The sequence below is a fragment of the Equus quagga genome, chromosome 7 (assembly GCF_021613505.1).
Source record: "Equus quagga isolate Etosha38 chromosome 7, UCLA_HA_Equagga_1.0, whole genome shotgun sequence".
In the NCBI taxonomy this organism is placed as follows: Eukaryota; Metazoa; Chordata; class Mammalia; order Perissodactyla; family Equidae; genus Equus; species Equus quagga.
In genome coordinates this window covers 706901-724600 of record NC_060273.1, presented here as the reverse complement: position 1 = coordinate 724600, position 17700 = coordinate 706901, and the positions used below count along the sequence as shown (strand labels likewise).

Sequence of the window (17700 nt, the reverse complement as noted above, 5' to 3'; positions counted from 1 at the left end):
AGGGAGATGCCGCCCCAGCCCTCCGGCCTCCTTCAGGAGGAAGAACTGGGTCTGGGAGGGGCTTCCGTGGCCCTCCCTGACGTTGCCGATTGATTTGAATAAACGACAAGGCGATCTTCCTGCTTGTGTCCCTTTGCTCTGGGCCCAAGGAGGGGCTCAGAGACGCTCTTAGCCTGGAACAGGACTTCCGCCTGCCATCTCCCGGGGCATCAGTGTCACCAGAACCACCTCGAGTGTTGGCCTGGCCTCGGGGGAGGCCCAGGCAGTGGAAACAATGTTGGGAAGGTACCAAGGGCCCCCCTTTCCAAGTACGAACAGGAGGGGCTGCAGCTCAAAGTGCCCGACTCCAGGTTAACCGCTGTCAGGGCCCTCCCACCCGTCCTCAAAACACCACAGGGCACCTCTGCAGAGGGGGACGCGTCCTCTTTTATTGGGCTCCAGTACCCTCAGGGTCGGACAGAGACAGCTCCAGCCTGCTCCACCACAGGGCGGGGGTCCCGGGGCATCCGGAGCCGTGGGCTCAGTTCAGGATCACAGCCAGGAGCAGAGTCAGGATCACAGTGAGCCCAGGTCCAGGTCCAAGGAGGTGGGGGCCCCCCGAGAGGGCCTCTGCACAGAGAGGGGGCGACTCAGACCCTCCACCTCGCTCTGCCCCGACCCCGCCCACCTGGCCACCCCACCCACCTCGGAAGCTGAGGTCCAGGACCAGGTAGCCGTTGGGGATGCCGCCGCGGAGACCCAGACCCAGACTGTTCAGGTCGTCCTGCGGCTGCCGGAGGATCCAGTCCCGCACGGGGCTGTTGCCTTCCTCAGCCTTCAGGCCCGCCAGGTTCTGACCCAGAAGTTTTTGCACCTCGGCAATGGTCAGCGGCTGCCAGAGGCCCCAGGCGGCCGTCAGGGTCTCCCTGCTCTCCCGTAGGAGGCTGCTGGGCTCCACGGTGCCCAAACCACCCCAAACTTCCTCGGCTCACGACCCTGCCTGGCCTCTCCAGACCTTGGAGCGGGCCGGCTCAAGGGGAGGCCACTCTGGGGACCCGCCCTTCTCCATGGCCCCGCCCATCCACAGGCCCCGCCCCTCCCCGGGGCCCCGCCCTTCGCGTGGCCGCACCAGCACAGCTTCTGTCCGCAGCTTCTTGAAGGTGGCCATGTCCATGTGTATGTTCTGCCGACTAAGGGCCTGCAGGTCCTCGGTGGGGGCTCCACCTGCCCCAGGGGAGAAGAGCCCCCAGTCTCACCCTCTGACCACAGGCTACAAGCAGCCCACTTACTTTTCCCAGATTCCCTCTTCCTAAGGGATTCCTGGGCCCCAGGTGTGCCTGGTGACCACCTGACCCTCTGGGTTGGGGGAGGTAGGAGGCGGGAGGGTCAGAAATCACAGGGGCTCAGCCTGCGCACACTTGGAGGGGGAAAGGGCACGCTGACCGCCCGTCACACCTCCAGCGGGCAGCCCAGTGAGACGAGACCCTGGCAGTGCCGATGGAGGGGCCTCAGCCATTGCCCCCCAGGTCCTCCCCGGCTCACCCAGGTAGGGCTTGATCCTCGCAAAGTACTCAGACCCGCTCATGTTCTGGAAGGCGATACGGGCCTTGGAATAGAGGGCGTCCATCTGAGGTGGGCGGCACGTGTCCAGGTCCTGGGGCCCGGCCGCCCTGGAGAAGCAGCATGGGGCCGGGCAGTGAGCTCAGAGCAGAGCATGCCCGCCACGCCCGCAGACCCCCGACTCACCAAACAACGTTGTGTGGCATGGAGTCCAGCTGCTCGGGACTGAGGAGGCACAAGTAGGTGGGACGGAAGGCAGCCAGCGTGTCCAGGGTGGCCTTGTCCATCTGGCCCCCTCCCACCAGGTAGCGGGCAATCAGGACAGCCACCTGTGGAGGGGGCCACTGAGGTGCCTTAGGCAGGAAAAGACATATCCCCCCACGCCTGTACAACCTCACACTGCATCTCCCCCCTGAGGCCTGCACAACCTCACACTATCTGCGTCCCCCAGGCAGGTGGTCACCTGAGCATCCATTCTGCGCCCCTCGCTGATTTTAAGCAGATATTTCACAATCTCCGGGGATGTCACATTCCACTTGTAGATGTCTTCAGGGGTGACCGCATAGAAGAAGTACCGTAGGCGCCGGATCAGGGACTCGGGGTACCCCTGTGGGTAGAACTGCCGAGGGCGTGACCTCGAGGGCCACAGCGCTGCCTGGCGGCTGGGGAAGGCTGTGGCACAGCGGGCAGGTGGGAACCTGAGGAATGAACTACCTGGTTCAATTTGCATCTAAAAATTTCGAGCTGCTGGTGGGTGAAGGGTATCGCGTTCACTCGGTCCATCTGAGTGTCCAGCAGGGCCGCGTCCACACAGGCCTCCAGTTCCCACTCCTCGTAGAAGACCAGGTTTTCATCCACCACAGTGGCCTTCCGCTCCGGGGGGCAAGCCTTCTGGCTCAGGGCGCAAACCTTCGCTGCAGGGGCAGGCAGGGGGTCGGCGGAGGTGGGCTTCTCCAGTCAACCCCCTCTTCCTCCCACGCCTGCAGAGAGACCCTAGGCAACGCATGACCCTCTCCAGGCCTCAGTTTACCCACTGGCAAAGTGGGGCAATTCTGTCTACTTTTCAAGGTTGTCACGATCGAATGAGCTGAGCAGCCAGGAAGGGCCACAGGTGGGGGCAGGTGAGACCCCACAAACCCAGCCCCCACCCCCAGATCTCCTGATGCCTGACGGGACTGGGCGCCATGCTCACTCTTTGTGCTCCGCTGGGCCCTCTGGAGGACGACAGTCAGCTCAGGCTGCTGCCAGGACGGGTCCCGGGTGGGGCGTTGCAGCCAGGGGGTCACGAAGCCCTGAGGACAGAGCAGGGTTGTGGCTGAGCTGCGTGTGGCCCTGCATCCAGGAACCTCACCAGGGGGATTCCTTCCTGTTTCCCCAGAAGCACTTACCAGTCCTGTGTCTGCAGCCTGGGCCCCGGGAGGTGGCAGCCACCCTGCGGGGAGGGGGCACAAGGCTTGAGGGGATGGCCAGGGGCTTCTGGGTGGGCCTGCTGCAGGCCCCTCCCTGCAGGGCAAGGAGGCAGAGTTGCCCCTTCTTGGCCCCCAGACCTATACAAACCCCACAGGTGTGGAAGCAGAGGATCAGGGACACTGCACCCCGTGGTGTCACAGCCCATGACACGCCATCCCAGGCCAGGAGCCTGCACCCCACCAGGGAGCCCAGGACTCCCACATCCTCCTCCTGGGGCCTCGCTGCTCAGGGCAGCCACACATCCATCCCACCAACACCCTCACTTTGGCCTGAGCCCCCACCACTGCCCCGGCTCAGCCTCCAACCCCAAGGGGCACCATGGTCCAGCAAGGGTGCTGGACACAGTCATCTCTGGGGGCAGAGTCATGGCTGACGGCCTGCACGGGAGTCGGGCACCTGCCAGGGGCTCAGAACACCTGCCCTAGACTCGGGACACCTGCTCAGGACTTAGGGTACCTGCACGGGAGTCGGGCACCTGCCAAGATTCAGGACACCTGCCCAGAGGGGTAGCACTGCCCACAGCCAGGGGAGGAGGCAAGGGACAGGTCGAGCCTTCCCTGAGGTCCTGCCCCCTAAGGACCCTTGGCTGCACCCCCCAAGCTCCCTGGCACTCCAACACTTTGTGGCTGCCCACCCCTGTCACTCACCAAGGCTGAGAAGCAAGAGCAGGAGGCTGCCATGGGTGGGGGTCCCACAGGACCCCAGGGGGCGTTGAGCAGTCTGCAAGGCCATGATCTGTGGGGGACAGCCACTGTGATGTCCTCACCACTTGGGCAGGACAGAACTCTGTCCCTACTGCTCCCCCCGCCCATGCCCCTACCCTAGGCCAGCGCAGGGCCTTGTGGGGCTGCAGGGATCCCAGCGCCCCAAGGGGTCCCAGGTCGAACCTTTTCAGGCCCCTGCAGTAATGTCTGTGTGGCCTCTGGCCCTGCTCTCGGAACCAACCAGCCTGCCTGGCCTGCCCCCTCCGGGAAGCCAGCCCCTCCTGCCAGGGGGTGTCGGGTCTGAGTCAGCCCGGCCCGCAGCTGGGAGAACCCAGGCGGGCAGCCGGCAGCTGACGCCCGTCCCTGCTCTCCTGCAGGGCAGGGCAGGGCAGGGCAGAAGAGTTTAGTGCAAGGAGGCAGGGCTGCCTCTGGCTCAGCCTAGCCTCAGTTTCCCTATTCACACGAGAGAGACTGAGCAGTTTGGGCTGGGGTTGTGAGGAACCCCCTGGGGTGGTGATGGCCCCCCAACCTGGGGCGTGGCCATCCTCCCCTCTCCACCTTACCACACCCTCGGCCACAGGTGCTGGCTTTGTGCAAACCCAGGGCCCTGCCAGGTGGATGAGGCCAGCAGGACCCACCTGCCCCCCTGCTTTCCCCTCTGAGGTCCCTCCTGAAACAGGCCTGTGATGGTGCCAAAGGGCGAGGCCCCTTCCCGCCCACCAGCACCTTAGGTGGGGTGGTGGGTGGGCATTCTGTGGAGATCCCGTGTGCTTTCTGAAGTGAGATTAGGGGCCTTGCGGGCCAGTGTTGGGTGGGGAGGTGGATGGGGAGCCGCTCCCAGAGGAGGATTGTCCCGGGCTAGGGTGTGGCCTGCGGGAGACCAAACCACCTTCCACACTCTCCCCTCCCAGGGAGGCCCAGGGCAGAGGCCGCCTGTGAGTGGCTGGAGCAGAGCCATCCCCACCCCCAAGCCTTCACCCAGGCCTGTGGGCCCGCCCAGCCACGGGCTTAGAAATGAAGGGGCACTTCACACTTCAGCAACCTCTTCAGCAGGGCAGGGAGCCCGGCCTCAGGGAGTGTCCTGGGAGAGGCAAAGCCCCAGGGCCCCCTACCCTGCCAGGCCGCAGAGCAGACCCCAGACCAGAAAATAAGCAGTGAGTGGGGCCCCCGCTCCTGGGGTGGGTGAGCCCAAGCAAGACCCTCTGCCCCACCCCAGCCCCATGGAACCAGGGACCCAAGCTCCCCAGGTGCTGGCCGCCGTGGGCCCTGGAACCTGCATGTCACCCCCCAGGAAGGCCAGTTTGGAGCCACGGAGGCACTGAGGGCTGCAGCTAGAGAGGCCGGGGCTCAACCTGCAGGAGTCACGCCCGTTCCCACAGCCCAGGCCCCGTACTTGTGTGACATGGAATGGCCCCCAGACAGCGCTGCAGTGGTCTCGCCATGCAAGGCCACTCTGATGCTTCCCTGTTTTAAAATGCCAGGTTAGGGGGTCCCAGCGGGGGCAGGACAGGGAAGGCACAGGGGATGGTCCCATCTCTGACTTTGAGTCCTGCGTGACCAGCATCCACTTGGTTACCTGTCACTCTTTAACCAGCTGCACACTTGCTGAGCACCTACTGCATGCTGGGCCCTGCTCAGATGCTGGCCTATACTGGAGCAAGAAAGATTCAGGCCCTGTCCAGGACCCTGGGGGTGGGGTCTGGCCACAGAGAGGACTGGTTCTGCCTTTCCCCTCCTGCCCCTGCCCTTAGACTCCTTTATTCTCCAGGTGGGGTCTGGGGTCTAAGTGGACCACAAGCTCCTCAGAATGGAGTGTGAAGTAGAGGTGGCTGCGTCCATGACAGAGGAATGGCCAGCTCCTCCCCCCAGCCCGAGCATCATGAGCTCACACCCCCTGGCAGGGACACAACTGCAGGACACTGGCCAAGGTTCTCTCCTGCCCCACCTGTCCCACCCCAGCCCTACCTCAGTTCCCAAAGTCTGGCCCTCAAGTGATGGACGATGAAGTCAGACCACATTCCCTGCCAACCTCAGGCCTTTCTGTGAGGGCAGGCAGGAAGCAGATTATAGGCTTGAGGTCTTGGATATAGGGCCCTTTAGTCTTCCCCAAGCACAGAGATGCTGTGTGGCCAGCCTGAGGTCACACAGCCTGAGGTCAGGAAGAGCTGGGGCTAGGGCAGATCTGACTCTGAGGGCACCACCCTCTGAGGATAGTGGAGGAGGTGGCGGGGAGGGTGGTTCTCGCTGCTCCCCAAGTCCAGTGGGGACTGGGGAGGGGGCATCCACGGGGAGCAGGGGGCAGGGATTGCCCCACCTCCCCTAAACCTGCTTGTTTGGGGCTGGCCGGGACCCCTCCACCCCAAGGTGGGCCCCAGTACCAGCCTCCGCCTTATCCCTGCTCCCCAGGGCAGCTTGGCTGGAGGTGCTGATGGAGGTGTCCTCACCCTCACCTCCCGGGCATGCCCTCCCGCACGACCCAGACCCTGACCGGGCCGCTGTCCCCACCCCACACGGATGAGGCCGTGGTCAGCCCCCCGTGAGCCTGGACGCTGGGCTGGTCCCTGGAGACCCCCAGGCCCCTCCCCAGGCTCCGGGCGGGCCCTGCCCACGGTGACTCTGATATTCCAGGGCGATCAACCAAACCTGAGCCTCCTTTGCCTCGGTTTCCCCAGCTGGGAAGTGGGGTGGTCAAGGGGCCGGCCGCCTGTCGTCTGTCAAGGGAAACGAGTGGGGCCTCTCGGGGCAGCTGGGAGCGGCACCAGCTGCTCAGGCCGCAGGAATGTGCGGGCGGAGACCCTGCGGAGGAGCCGCCCGCCCGCCTGGAGGAGGCGGCGCGCAGGGGCCCAGGGCTGCCCGGGCTGGCCATGGGTGGGGGCTCCGCTGGGCTGGCGTCGTGCACCAGGCGTGCATCGGGCCCCAAGGCCTTGCTTTGTGGGCTCTCAGGCCCCCGATCCTCAGGGGGTGAAACAGGCCAGTGAGGTGGAGCAGCCCAGGTCACGTGGTGCAGGCCCCCGGCTGGGCCGTGGCAGGGTCTCCACAGGCTGCCGCCAGTTCTTAGGCCAGCGGGTTCTGGGCAGGGGCTGCTCAGCTGGGACGTGACTCCCGGGAGCCTTGGCCACAGTGTGGCTTCTTTTGAGCGAGTTCTGGGCTCACGGCAGCTCGGCATGGACATCACCGTGGCAGGACATGGTCGGTGAGGGCTACAGCAGCCCAGGGGTCAGAGGAGGCAAATCCAGCCCGGGGTGGCTCCAGCAAGCACACAGCACTGCCCCCCGTGATGGTGAGGCCAGTGGGAACCCACCTGCCCCGGGCATCACCTGTCTCCAGGTGGGGGTGGGGGCTACCTTCCTGCTGCTGTGGCCGCTGGCCAGGAGGGGTGGACAATGTGCATCTCTGCCCTAGCTGGATGCCAGTGTCTCCACGCCGATTCCTGACTTTGGCCCACAGCCTTTGAGGTGCGGCCTTGAAGCCAGAGTCCCCGGCAGCTCCCTCACTCCCCCCCAACCTCTCCGATGGTTTTGTGAGCAGGAATTCCCAGTGTGGAACCTGGCTCTGCATTGCACACCGGAAAGGTTTCTGTTTGCCAAACTGATTACGTACAGCTGCCCCGTCTCTGACCTTCTTCCACAGGCTGGGTCTTCTGTTATACGCAGTCAAACCAAATGCTAGTTAATACAGAATTCAGCAAGGCTGCTCAGTACAAGAATCAACTTACAGAAGCCAGCTGAGGAGTGAGGGCCATAAAGAAAATGCCATCTGGGGGCTGTCCCGGTGGCACAGTGGTTAAGTTTGCATGTTCCACTTCGGCGGCATGGGGTCCCCCGGTTCGGATCCCGGGTGCGGACATGGCACCGCTTGTCAAGCCATGCTGTGGCAGGCGTCCCACATATAAAGTAGAGGAAGACGGGCATGGATGTTAGCTCAGGACCAGTCTTCCTCAGCAAAAAGAGGAGGATTGGTGGCAGATGTTAGCTCAGGGCTAATCTTACTCAAAAAAAAAAAAAAAGTCCCGTCCACAGATAACAATTGAAAAATTCCTGACAAAATGTAGAAAACCAATTCCCTGAGGGCCCCGGGGAGTGAATGAAAGTCGGCAGATTCTGGAGGGGAATCGACACTCGAGGGAAGACCCCGGCATGGATAGGGTTTCCCTTTGTCTGTGTGGCTTTGCCCAGAAGGCAGCTGGCCACGTGGCCACCGAGGCTGGAGTGCTCAGACTCCAGCCAAAATTCCACCGTCTTTCGGCCTGAAGGAGCCAGAGGAAGGAGCCCAGGACAACCAGACACCAGAGAATGAGGGGTGAACTCTGGAAAGGAGAGAGCCAGAGGAGGGGCCGCCAGATTCTCTGTGTGAACTCTACTCAAGTCTCTGGCTGACCGCTGAGTCATGTGTGCAGGGCAGATGGGGAACAGCTCGGGCGAAGAGGAAAAAGTAGCTAGGACTGACCTCTGCCCACCTTGGGGGTGGCAGAGTTCACAGTTCAGCTCTAACCAAGTTCATTGCCCACATCGACAGTCTTCATAGGAATAAAAAGAATGCAGCATCTATATGAGATAATAGTCGTAATGTTCATGATAAAATCCAAAACTACTCGGCATAGGGAGAGCCGGGAAATGGTGCCCCAGTCTCAAGGGAAAAGAACGGACTGAGGCCAGCATCACGACGAGTCAATTATGGGAACTGTCAGACAAGGATTTTAAAGCAGCTATTGCAACTATAGGCAACGAGGTAATGGAAAATAGGCTCTCATGAATGGAGAGGCAGGAAAAATGAAAATAAAAAAGGAACCAGGGGCCGGCCCTGTGGCCGAGTGGTTAATTTCACGCGCTCCCTTTGGGGGCCCAGGGTTTCACTGGTTCGGATCCTGGGCATGGACATGGCACTGCTCACCAGGCCATGCTGAGGCGGCATCCCATATGCCACAACTAGAAGGACCCACAACTAAAATATACAACTATGTACTGGGGAGATTTGGGGAGGACAAAAAGCAGAAAAAAAAGAAAAGAAAAGATTGGCAACAGTTGTTAGCTCAGGTGCAAATCTTTTTTTTTTTTGAAAAAAGGAACCAAATAGGAAATTTTAGAAATGAAAAATACAAAATCTGGAATTAAAAAAAATTCACTGGATGAGCTTAATCACAGGATTAATTCCTTCCATTTGAGGGCTAAGTGGAGCTCCTCGGCTGCACAGTTAAATTATTTTGAAACGTGGAAATTTCCTTTGTGCATCGAGGGACCGCAGTTCGAGCTCAAAAGAGCCAGTCGCTCGCAGACGTGTGGGAAGGCAGCACTCGCTTCTTATTTTTTTTTCTTCTTCTCCCCGAAGCCCCCCCCCCCGATATATAGTGTATATTCTAGTTGTGCGTGCCTCTGGTTGTGGCGTGTGGGACGCCACCTCAACATGGCCTGACAAGCAGTGCCACATCTGCGCCCAGGATCCAAACCAGTGAAACCCCCGGGCCGCTGAAGCAGAGCGCAGGAACTTAACCACTCGGCCATGGGGCCAGCCCCTGACTTCTTGTTTTAACTTTGACAGCCCAGGAAGGGTGTGAGGCCCGTTGCTTGTGATTCACGTAACGTTTGTGGTAGTGAAACTGACGGTAATGCGCTGTTTCACACGTCAGTGCTGTCTTCCCTTTCAATTCTAAATTGACTTCATTACGACACATGATCAAGTCTGAAGCAAAAGGTAAATTCCAGAGCGATTTGGTGCAGTGGCTGTGACACCCGGTGCGGGCTCTGACTCCTGAACCACGCCACTTCTTCAGAGAGTTCACCCGCCACAGCGAATTCCTGCAGCTGAGGCCCGGCTTCGAGGGGATGAGTGGGGCCCCTTCCCACCCCCCAGAACTGGCCAGACCCACTTGGTGGCTGGGGTGCTTCCTCCTGCGGCTCTGTGCCCCAGGCATTGGGGATTGCAGCCATCAGTGAAATAGTCAAGCTGGCCGAGGCGGACATGTGGGCACGGCCTGTCCAAGTGTTACAGGCTCTTAACATCAGCCCTGATATCAGTTCCCCACATTGAACACAGCGTATATGGGGTTAAAACTAAAACCCACCACCCCCTTTCCTGCTCCTCTAGCTCCACTCATCTGTAAATACCTGTTTCTTTAAACTTGGACTCCTTGAGCTTTACAACCAAATGGGAGTTACAAATTGTTAAAAGCCCAGGTGGCCTGGAGTTGGAGGCACACTAAAGTTTAGCTAATCATGTGTCCTTGAGTTTGCCAGGAAAGCCGCTGTCTCAAGAATATCAGGGAGCAGAGGCTTCCCAGACCTCAACTCCTCGACTCCCGGCGCTCCCTCAAATCCGCCTCAACAGGAAGACGAGACAACGGCGAAGGACCCCCACCTGCCATCCTCCTATCTCACCCTCCCCCCGCCTGGCTGCAAGCAGCCTCTCAAGACCAAACGCAGGCTGGTGGGAAAGCACCGAGCTGCACAAGCTACATGTTTCCCCCTCGCCTACCCAAAACCCCAAATAAAAATCCCTACCCATTCCTCATCGGGGAGCTAGCAATTTTTGAGGCATGAGCCCTTGCTTTGCTCCCTGTGCCTGGCATAGTAACAACCTTTCCTCTTCCACTCAAGACTCTGTTCTCGTTATTTGGATTGGCATCAGGTTCAGAGACCGAACTTTCGGTTACACAAGGGTTGGTGTGGCCACAGCTATTCCGCAGGCCCAGGGACGGCCCCCACCCCCCTGAGCCTGACCTTTGCCCACAGTTGGAGGTGACAGTCCTGCTCATGGCCACCCAGCTAGGGAGCTGCTCGTCCTTTCAGGCATTCTGGGGGTCAGTCCCGCAGAGGCCAGGACTGAGGCCACCAGCATCAGCTGTGCTTGATGCTGTCCAGCGCTGTGGGACTTCTTGGACACGGTGGCTGGCCAAGTGGGCTGCAGCGGGCTGGAATGACATCCTGGGGGGGGGTCTGCTCCCCTGGGCCCTGCTCAGCCCTCCCCACTGCCACCTCCCAGGGGGCCACATCACCGTTCTGGAGGCCGTGTTCCATTGCCCAGGCTGGAGCTCCTCACCGTGGCCACCACTGAGCTCAGGGCCTGGTTCCGAGGGCCGCTGACCCTCCTCCTGGCCTCAGTGACCCCTGCCCTGCTCACCAGCTGCTCCTGGCTGGATACCATGTGCATCCCCCCAACAGGGGCAGGGCTGTGGCCAGGGGTGGGGGACACAGGCCAGGTCCCAGGGCGGGCACAGGCTGGGCAGGAGCAGCTGTGAGGCCCAGTGGAGCTTGTGAGTGTCCCCGCTGACCCCCTAGTGCTAGAGTGGCCTGCTGGGCCCTCGGACCCTCACCCCAACCACTCCCCTCCCACAGCGTGACTGTCCTCCACATGGCCTTCAACGGCTTCTCAGAGGAGCAGAGGAGACTCATGCACGGCTGGCTCCCGGGGCCCAGCACACCTCCAGCACAGTGTGGCCACAAGGAGGGGGCACAGTCCTGGGGCTGACCCCCATCCGGCTGGCTGTGCACCCGGGTATGCTGGCTGCGGAGGGGCCCAGCCCTGCCCAGACACTCCTCGGTGCCCTGGCCTGATCCCAGACATGCTGGTGCCCACAAATGGCTGTCCTGAGTTGGGGCTGGTGGGCGGGACTGCCATTGGCCCAGCTGACCCCTGTTCTGCAGGCCCAGCTACCCAGAGCTGCCGTGGCTGCCTCCTACTGGACCTCTCCCCGTCCCTGAGGGCCCAGCCTCCCGGGGGGTGCAGCCAGAATGTCGCACTCTGGTTCCAGGCTCGCCTGCGGCCCTTCCTGCTGGCTGTGAACTGTGCTGTCCTGGCCCAGATCTCGGCCAACATCTCCTGCGACACCTTCGGGCAGATGAAGGAGTGGGTGGGCATGGGTGGCCCTGGCGCTGGGTCTGGGGTGCCTGGGAAGTGACCCCCGCAGGTGCCCCGACCCCAGAGTGAGGGGCTGTAGCAATGTCTTCCAGCTGCTCCACTGAGGCCAGGGCACAGAGGTGGCACACCCAGCCCCTCCCACTCTGCCCCTCCCCGGGCTCGGTTGTGCCTCCCCAACCCCACATGGCTGGTCCGCCTTAAGCCTCCTCGCCACCAAAAAGACCTTACCTCACTCCAGACAGCCTCCGAGGGTGCGTGGCCAGGCTGTGGCAGGGCTGACCCTGGTGGCCCTCGGAGGCTAACTGCTTCCCCAGCATTCTCCGGCTCCCAGCATGTCTTGACCTCCGGGAGAATGTACGCCATGCACATGCATGAACACGCCTGCCCTGCTGCCTCGATCACCTCCTGCATCAGGGTCACCCAGGTTGGGGTGCCGAGGACCCCAGGTGCGTGGGGAGGTCAGGGCTAGAAAGCAGGAGCTGACCCTGGAGGTGTGTCAGGGTGGCCCAGAGTGGGAGGTGGCCTGAGGTGGCTTCCTCCACCCCTATCATGGAAGAGAAACCGAGGCCAGAGATGGAGAGATGAGCCAGGACCTCAGGGAACTCGGGGCCAGAGCCCTGGGAGGACGCCACCCCGAGTGCACGTGGGGGACCCTGCCGGGAACCTCTGTCCTGCAGCGTGGCTCCGTGTCCCCCTGCCCACACCAAGCAGACGACTTCCTCCTCGAGAGTTCCCAGAGCCCCAGCACGAGAAAGACCTCCTCTCCCGTTGGGTGTGGGGGACCCCCAGCCGACCCCCAGCTGTTGCAGCCTATGCTGGCTGAGTTGGGGGCTGGCCCCAAAGGAGACTGTCACCGGAGGAGAGAAAGCAGCCTGGGGCGGGGTCTCCTGGGGAGGGCCCACGATCTCACACGCTGGGAGCTCCCCAGGCCCTGCTGCTGGGCCCCAAACACACACTTTCTGGGGTGACCCTCCCACGGGCGGCGGGCCAGACCTGACCTACTGAAACCATGTGGGAACCAGCCAGGCTTTCTGTGGCCAAGTGGCTCCGAGGTTCCTGAGCCTGAGTGGAAGCCCTGGGGCTGGGGGCTCCCATGGGGACCCCTGCCCCATCTAGCAGCCCCCTACTCTGCCACCAGGCACACACGTCCTCAGACACCCCCGATGGCCCCCTGATGACTTGAGGAGCTGAGAACAAAGAGTGGGTGCAGGGCACCTCAGGGGGCCTGGCAGGCCCGGCCTTGACGCTCCAACGCAGGGCGAACAGCCCCTCAAACCAGGGGCAAACCTGCCCTCCCACAACCCCAACAGGCCGGTGGGTCAGCAGACCCCCTGGAGGTTGGTGCTGCTTTGTTTTTTTCAAAGACTGGCACCTGAGCTAACAGCTGTTGCCAATCTTCTTTCCTTTTTTCTTCTTCTCCCCAAATCCCCCCAGGACACAGTTGTATATTCTAGTTGCAGGTCCTTCTAGTTGTGGCATGTGGGATGCCACCTCAGCATGGCCTGATGAGCAGTGCCAGGTCCGCGCCCAGGATCTAAACTGGTGAAACCCTGGGCCACTGAAGCAGAGTGAGTGAATTTAGCCGCTCGGCCACAGGGCAGCCCCTGGTGCTACCTTTTGCTGGCCTCGGCCCTCCTTCCCACTCCGGCCCGAGGCCGCCCCAGGTGGAACAGCTCTGCCCCCCCGCCCCTTTCTGGCTCTCTCCCTCCACACCTGCTTAGGCAAAGGAGGGGCTTCTCCTCTCAGCCTGCCCACTGGTGCTGCTGGCCCACTGTCCCTGCAGAGATGTGGCCTGGGTCCCCTGCTGGGGCCTCGCAGGGCCTGTGGATGGGTGCACAGCCCTCCTGACCTCCCAAGGATCTGAGTGTCACTGCAGGGCGAGGCCCTCTCTGTGACCAGCTCCTGCGGCTTCTTGTAGCCCCTGCACTGGCAGGCACAGAGGGAAGACCCCTGAAAGGCTGCCCGCCCTCGCTTTCCCCCTCCACCCCCGACACCCCTGCTCTCCAGCCCCTAGCCCTGGGCCCGCCTAGCCGGTCCTCAAGGAGGGATCAGGGCAGGCCTCCTCATTAGCCACTAATTGCGGCATGCACCTGGGCCTCCCAGGGCAACAGCCAGGGTTACACCTGTTGACAAGATGTGGTGGCCCAGGGGGAAGATGCCTTGTGTTGATTATGTCGCTAATGATGCGCTCATTGCCCAGGTCATTCCCCTCAACAATGAAACACTGCGTCTGCTCGGCCCAGGGGTGCGAGTCTTGCTTCACAAAGAGCCCAGGGTGTGCCTGGGGGTAGGGAGGCCCGGTGGGCTCGGGTGGGGACATCTCAGGAACCGGGGAGCATCTGGATCTGAGCGCCCGCCTGTTTTCCTACAAAGGGCTGCTTTCTCTCTCAGATTCTGAGAGCAAGAGGCCCAGGGACCCCAGACCCACCCCACGCGGGTCTTTTCTCACCCTCCCTCCCTGCGCCCCGGCGCTCAGAGCCTGGAGAACCCTAGGAGGGCAGTGCAAGGGTCTGTGGGGACAGCCCCGAGGCTGTGACCTCATGTCCACCCAGATGTGCTGATCGGCCCCAGACCTCCTGAGCATGAAGACCCTCACGTAGTAAGGAGACCCCTGGTTGGTCACCCACGGTAACAAAATGGTCCCCAGTTTACAACAAGCATAGGGCAGGTTTAGAAGGCAGGGCCACTTGGTTGGGTGGGCGACTGGCCCTGTACTCGAATGTCTGCCTGAGCCAGGCTCCTGGGAGGCCTGTCCCCTGTTCTACACGACTGTGGCCCCCGGCAGGGGCCTGCAGATCCAGCCCCCTCCCCGCTCCTCCCACCGGGCAGCGCCTGGGCCCCCAAACTTAACACGGGGCGGGTGGCTCTCACAGGTGACCTGTCCCCACCCCTGTGTCTGAGGGGGGCGTATTGGTGGGTCCTGTGGGCCACGCAGACCATGACCTTGTGGGCTGCACCCTGGACACACGTCCCTCCTGCTACAGCACAGCCACGCAGGGCGTGGGGAGCAAACCCCACTTTTCTGCAGTTTCCTGGGGGCCTCCATCCACGACGCATTGGAGACTGCGGCAGACGTCCTGTGGTCACATGTTCAGGGAAATTGAAATTGATTCTGGAAGACACAGCTGTTCTGCCACATGTCACTTGTCCCCACCCTGGGTCGTCTATCCCCCCTGCACACAGGCTGTCTGCCCCCAAAAGACACCTGCTGGCCCCACCCTGCTCTGCAGCTCAGCCATGGGGCTCGCAGCCCTCAGGGATGGCCTGGGCTGCATCCCCACCATCCCACCCATCCCCCAGGGCCGGCCCAGCCTGTGTGGGTCACGCCCTGCTGAGATGCATCCCGATACACAGTCGTCCTCCAGCCCAAGGGTCCTACAAAGACTCGGACATGCGGGCTGTGCTGGGCTGAATGGTGCCTCCCAAATAATATGTCCACTGGACCCTGTGGATGGGACCTTATTTGGGAAAAGAGTCTTTGTGGATGTAGTTGACTTAAAGATCTCAAGAGGAGATCATCCTGGATTAGAGTGGGCCCTAAATCCAATAACAAGTGTCCTTATAAGAGAGGGGAGAAGATACACAGGGAGGAGACCGTGTGACAATGGAGCAGAAGCTGGAGTGACACTGCCCCAAGCCCAGGACCGCCTGGAGCCCCCAGAAGCTGGACGAGGTGGGAAAGATCCTGCCTTGGAGCTTTAGGAGGGAGCATAGGCTTGCAACACCTTGCTTTAGGATTTCTAGCCTCCAGAACTGAGAGAGGATAAATGTCTGGTTTGGGGTTTTTTTTCTTTTTTTGGTGAGGAAGATTGGCCCTCAGCATCTGTTGCCAATCTTCCTCTTTTGTGTTTTTGCTTGAGGAAGATTATTGCTGAGTTAACATCTATGTCAATCTTCCTCTCTTTTGTATGTGGGATGCTGCCACAGCACGGCTTGATGAGCGTGTGTAGGTCCGCACCCAGGATCTGAACCTGCAAACCCCAGGTCACCGAGGGAGAACCACTATGACACTGGGCCAGCCCCAAATGTCTGTTGTTTTAAACCACCTGGTTTGTGGCCCTTTGTTCCGGCAGACCCAGGAAAGTAATGCAGGGCCAGGCACTCAGAGGGTGCAACTCTGGTGCCCACCCACGGGAGGGGATGGCAGCTCTACCCACCTCAGTGGGAACACCACCTGCTCCCACCCAGCAATCAGGTGGCCGGCTTTGGGGAAAGGGACCCTGTGGGCCGGTCCAGAGCAGAGGCCGAGGACTGACCTGTCCCAGCTCAGGAAAGGGGCCCTCATACATTGTCACAGCGTCACAGCAGCTGCACAGTCAGGCCAGCCTGGCCACAGAGGCCTCAGCCCCTCTCGGTGTCCTCAGCCGGCCCTGGTGTCCCCCACGTGTGTAAACTCTGGTATTGCACATGGGAAGCGCACAGTAAATACTCGCTAATGATGATGATGAAACAATTTGCAAAAAGTGAGTGCAGGCACAGCGGAGGCGAGGCATAGTGTTGGCACAAGAGCTGGAGTGTCTGCAGGGACACAGCTATGAGTTAATAAAAGACCCTCGAGGGGCTGAAGAGCCCCCGCCCCCGGCTTCCCCCAGAGCAGGACCTGGCCTCGTCTTGTGCATATGTGTGTCTGTGCGTGTGTGCATGCATGCATGTGTGCATGCATGTCTGTGTACACGTGTGTGCATTGCGTGTGTCTGTGTGTGCAGGCGTGTGAGATCAGGAACCCCCAGTCAGATTTTCTGAACCAGAAACTGGCTCTGACAGTCACCCCATCACTCCTACAGAGACGGCGGGATGGATGGCTCAAAATGGAGTGGAGCAGGGTGTCCTCACTGCCCGGGCCACCTTGAGGCAGCAGGCTGAGTGGCCACCTTTAGCCTCCTCATTTTTTAATAGTTTTGTGAGACATAAATTCACATATCATACAATTCCCTGACTTAAAGTGTGCAATGGATTTTGATATATTATATTCTTAATTTTTAAGTTCCGATAAAATATGTATAACAAAATTCACCATTGTAACTATTTTTAAGGGTACAATTCAATGGCATTACGTTCACTGATAATGTTGTGCAACCATCACCTCTATCTATTTCCAAAACTTTCTCATCTTCCCAAACTGCAAGCCCCACCCCAGCCCCTGGTAACCCCTAATCTACTTTCCGTCTCTATGGATTTGCATATCCTGCACATTTCATAGAAATGGAATCAGAGGCCACGTGGGGTTTTGCGTCTGGCTTCTCTCCCTGTGCCTGACTCCTCAGGTGCAGCCACTTCGTGGCACGTGGCAGTGCTTCACTTCTTTTTAGAGCCGAGTGATATTCCAGGGTGTGGACAGACCACACCTCCTTGTCCACTCATCTGCTGGTGGACACTCGGGCTGTTTCCCCGTCAACTCTCCTCCTCCAGCAGTCTCCCCAAATGGGGCCCATCCTTTGCCCCCACAGCCAGCCGGACCCCCATCCTGCCCCCAATCCCAACAGCACTTGTTACTCTCACAAAATTTTTTGTAAACCTACCCTGGGGCATTGCAGTGAAACTAAGTTTATTTTGTGTTCAGCTACTTATAATCCTTAGAAGTATCTAATCATTCAGATCTCAGGCGTCCTATCTCAGGGCTTGCTCGGGTATTGCCAGGACAGGGAGATGGTATGGGGCCTCGAAGCCCACCTGGAGCAGGTGCTGAGAAAGAAGGTCATGTCCTGGGAGCCAAGAGGAGCCACTGCAGGGCTGGAGGAGGCAGCAGGTGGGCCTTCGTCTGGGGATCTCGCAGTCAACCCACAGGCAGGCGTGGGAGTCACTAGGGAGAGCTGACATCGGGGCAAGAACCCCAAGAAGAGCGGGAGCACAAGCTGGCCTGGGCCCTCAGAAACATGAGGCTGGCCTTCTGGGGCTGAGCCGGCCAGAGCACCCACAGGGCTGGGCCCAGGTGCGGACCCGGCACGCGCCAGACTCGACCACTAGAGTTTTCTGGCAGCCCCACTGAGAAGTGGTCATTAAATGTATAACGGAAGGGGACGCGGTTTATCACGGCTCACGGACTGGGTCCGACCAGGAGCGGTCCTGTTTCCGGCTATAAAACCTTATAGGGCAGCGCAGTTTCCTCACCCTGGGCTCCAGAATAACAGAAGGGGTG

At 60.5% G+C, this 17700-nt stretch overlaps 1 protein-coding gene across 4 annotated transcripts; it reads right to left on the bottom strand.

Annotated features, from left to right (window-relative positions):
- Positions 1–406: 406 nt before the first annotated feature.
- On the bottom strand, positions 407–6473 carry MSLN (mesothelin). 4 transcript variants are annotated; one of them, XM_046667902.1, is made up of 12 exons: positions 6357–6410; positions 5679–5753; positions 3657–3744; positions 2928–2971; positions 2732–2831; positions 2254–2453; positions 2003–2158; positions 1726–1868; positions 1522–1649; positions 1109–1203; positions 685–871; positions 407–609 (listed from the first exon to the last, which is right to left on the bottom strand). In XM_046667902.1, the coding sequence occupies exons 3-12, from the start codon at positions 3739–3741 to the stop codon at positions 521–523; spliced, it is 1227 nt and encodes a 408-aa protein (XP_046523858.1). In that variant the 5' UTR covers positions 3742–3744; positions 5679–5753; positions 6357–6410; the 3' UTR covers positions 407–520. The 4 variants fall into 4 exon arrangements, with proteins under 4 accessions (XP_046523858.1, XP_046523859.1, XP_046523857.1 ...); XM_046667903.1 differs by lacking the exon at positions 5679–5753 and adding an exon at positions 5290–5359 and having other exon boundaries at positions 6357–6388; XM_046667901.1 differs by lacking the exon at positions 5679–5753 and having other exon boundaries at positions 6357–6473.
- Between the last annotated feature and the right edge of the window lie 11227 nt (positions 6474–17700).

Coding starts and splice junctions, on each gene's coding strand:
- MSLN (XM_046667901.1), bottom strand. CDS start 3,741: ATGGCCTTGCAGACTGCTCAACGCCCCCTGGGGTCCTGTGGGACCCCC. Junction 2,832..2,927: donor AGGCTGCAGACACAGGACTG/GTAAGTGCTTCT, acceptor CTCTGTCCTCAG/GGCTTCGTGACCCCCTGGCT. Junction 2,159..2,253: donor TTAGATGCAAATTGAACCAG/GTAGTTCATTCC, acceptor CGCCCTCGGCAG/TTCTACCCACAGGGGTACCC.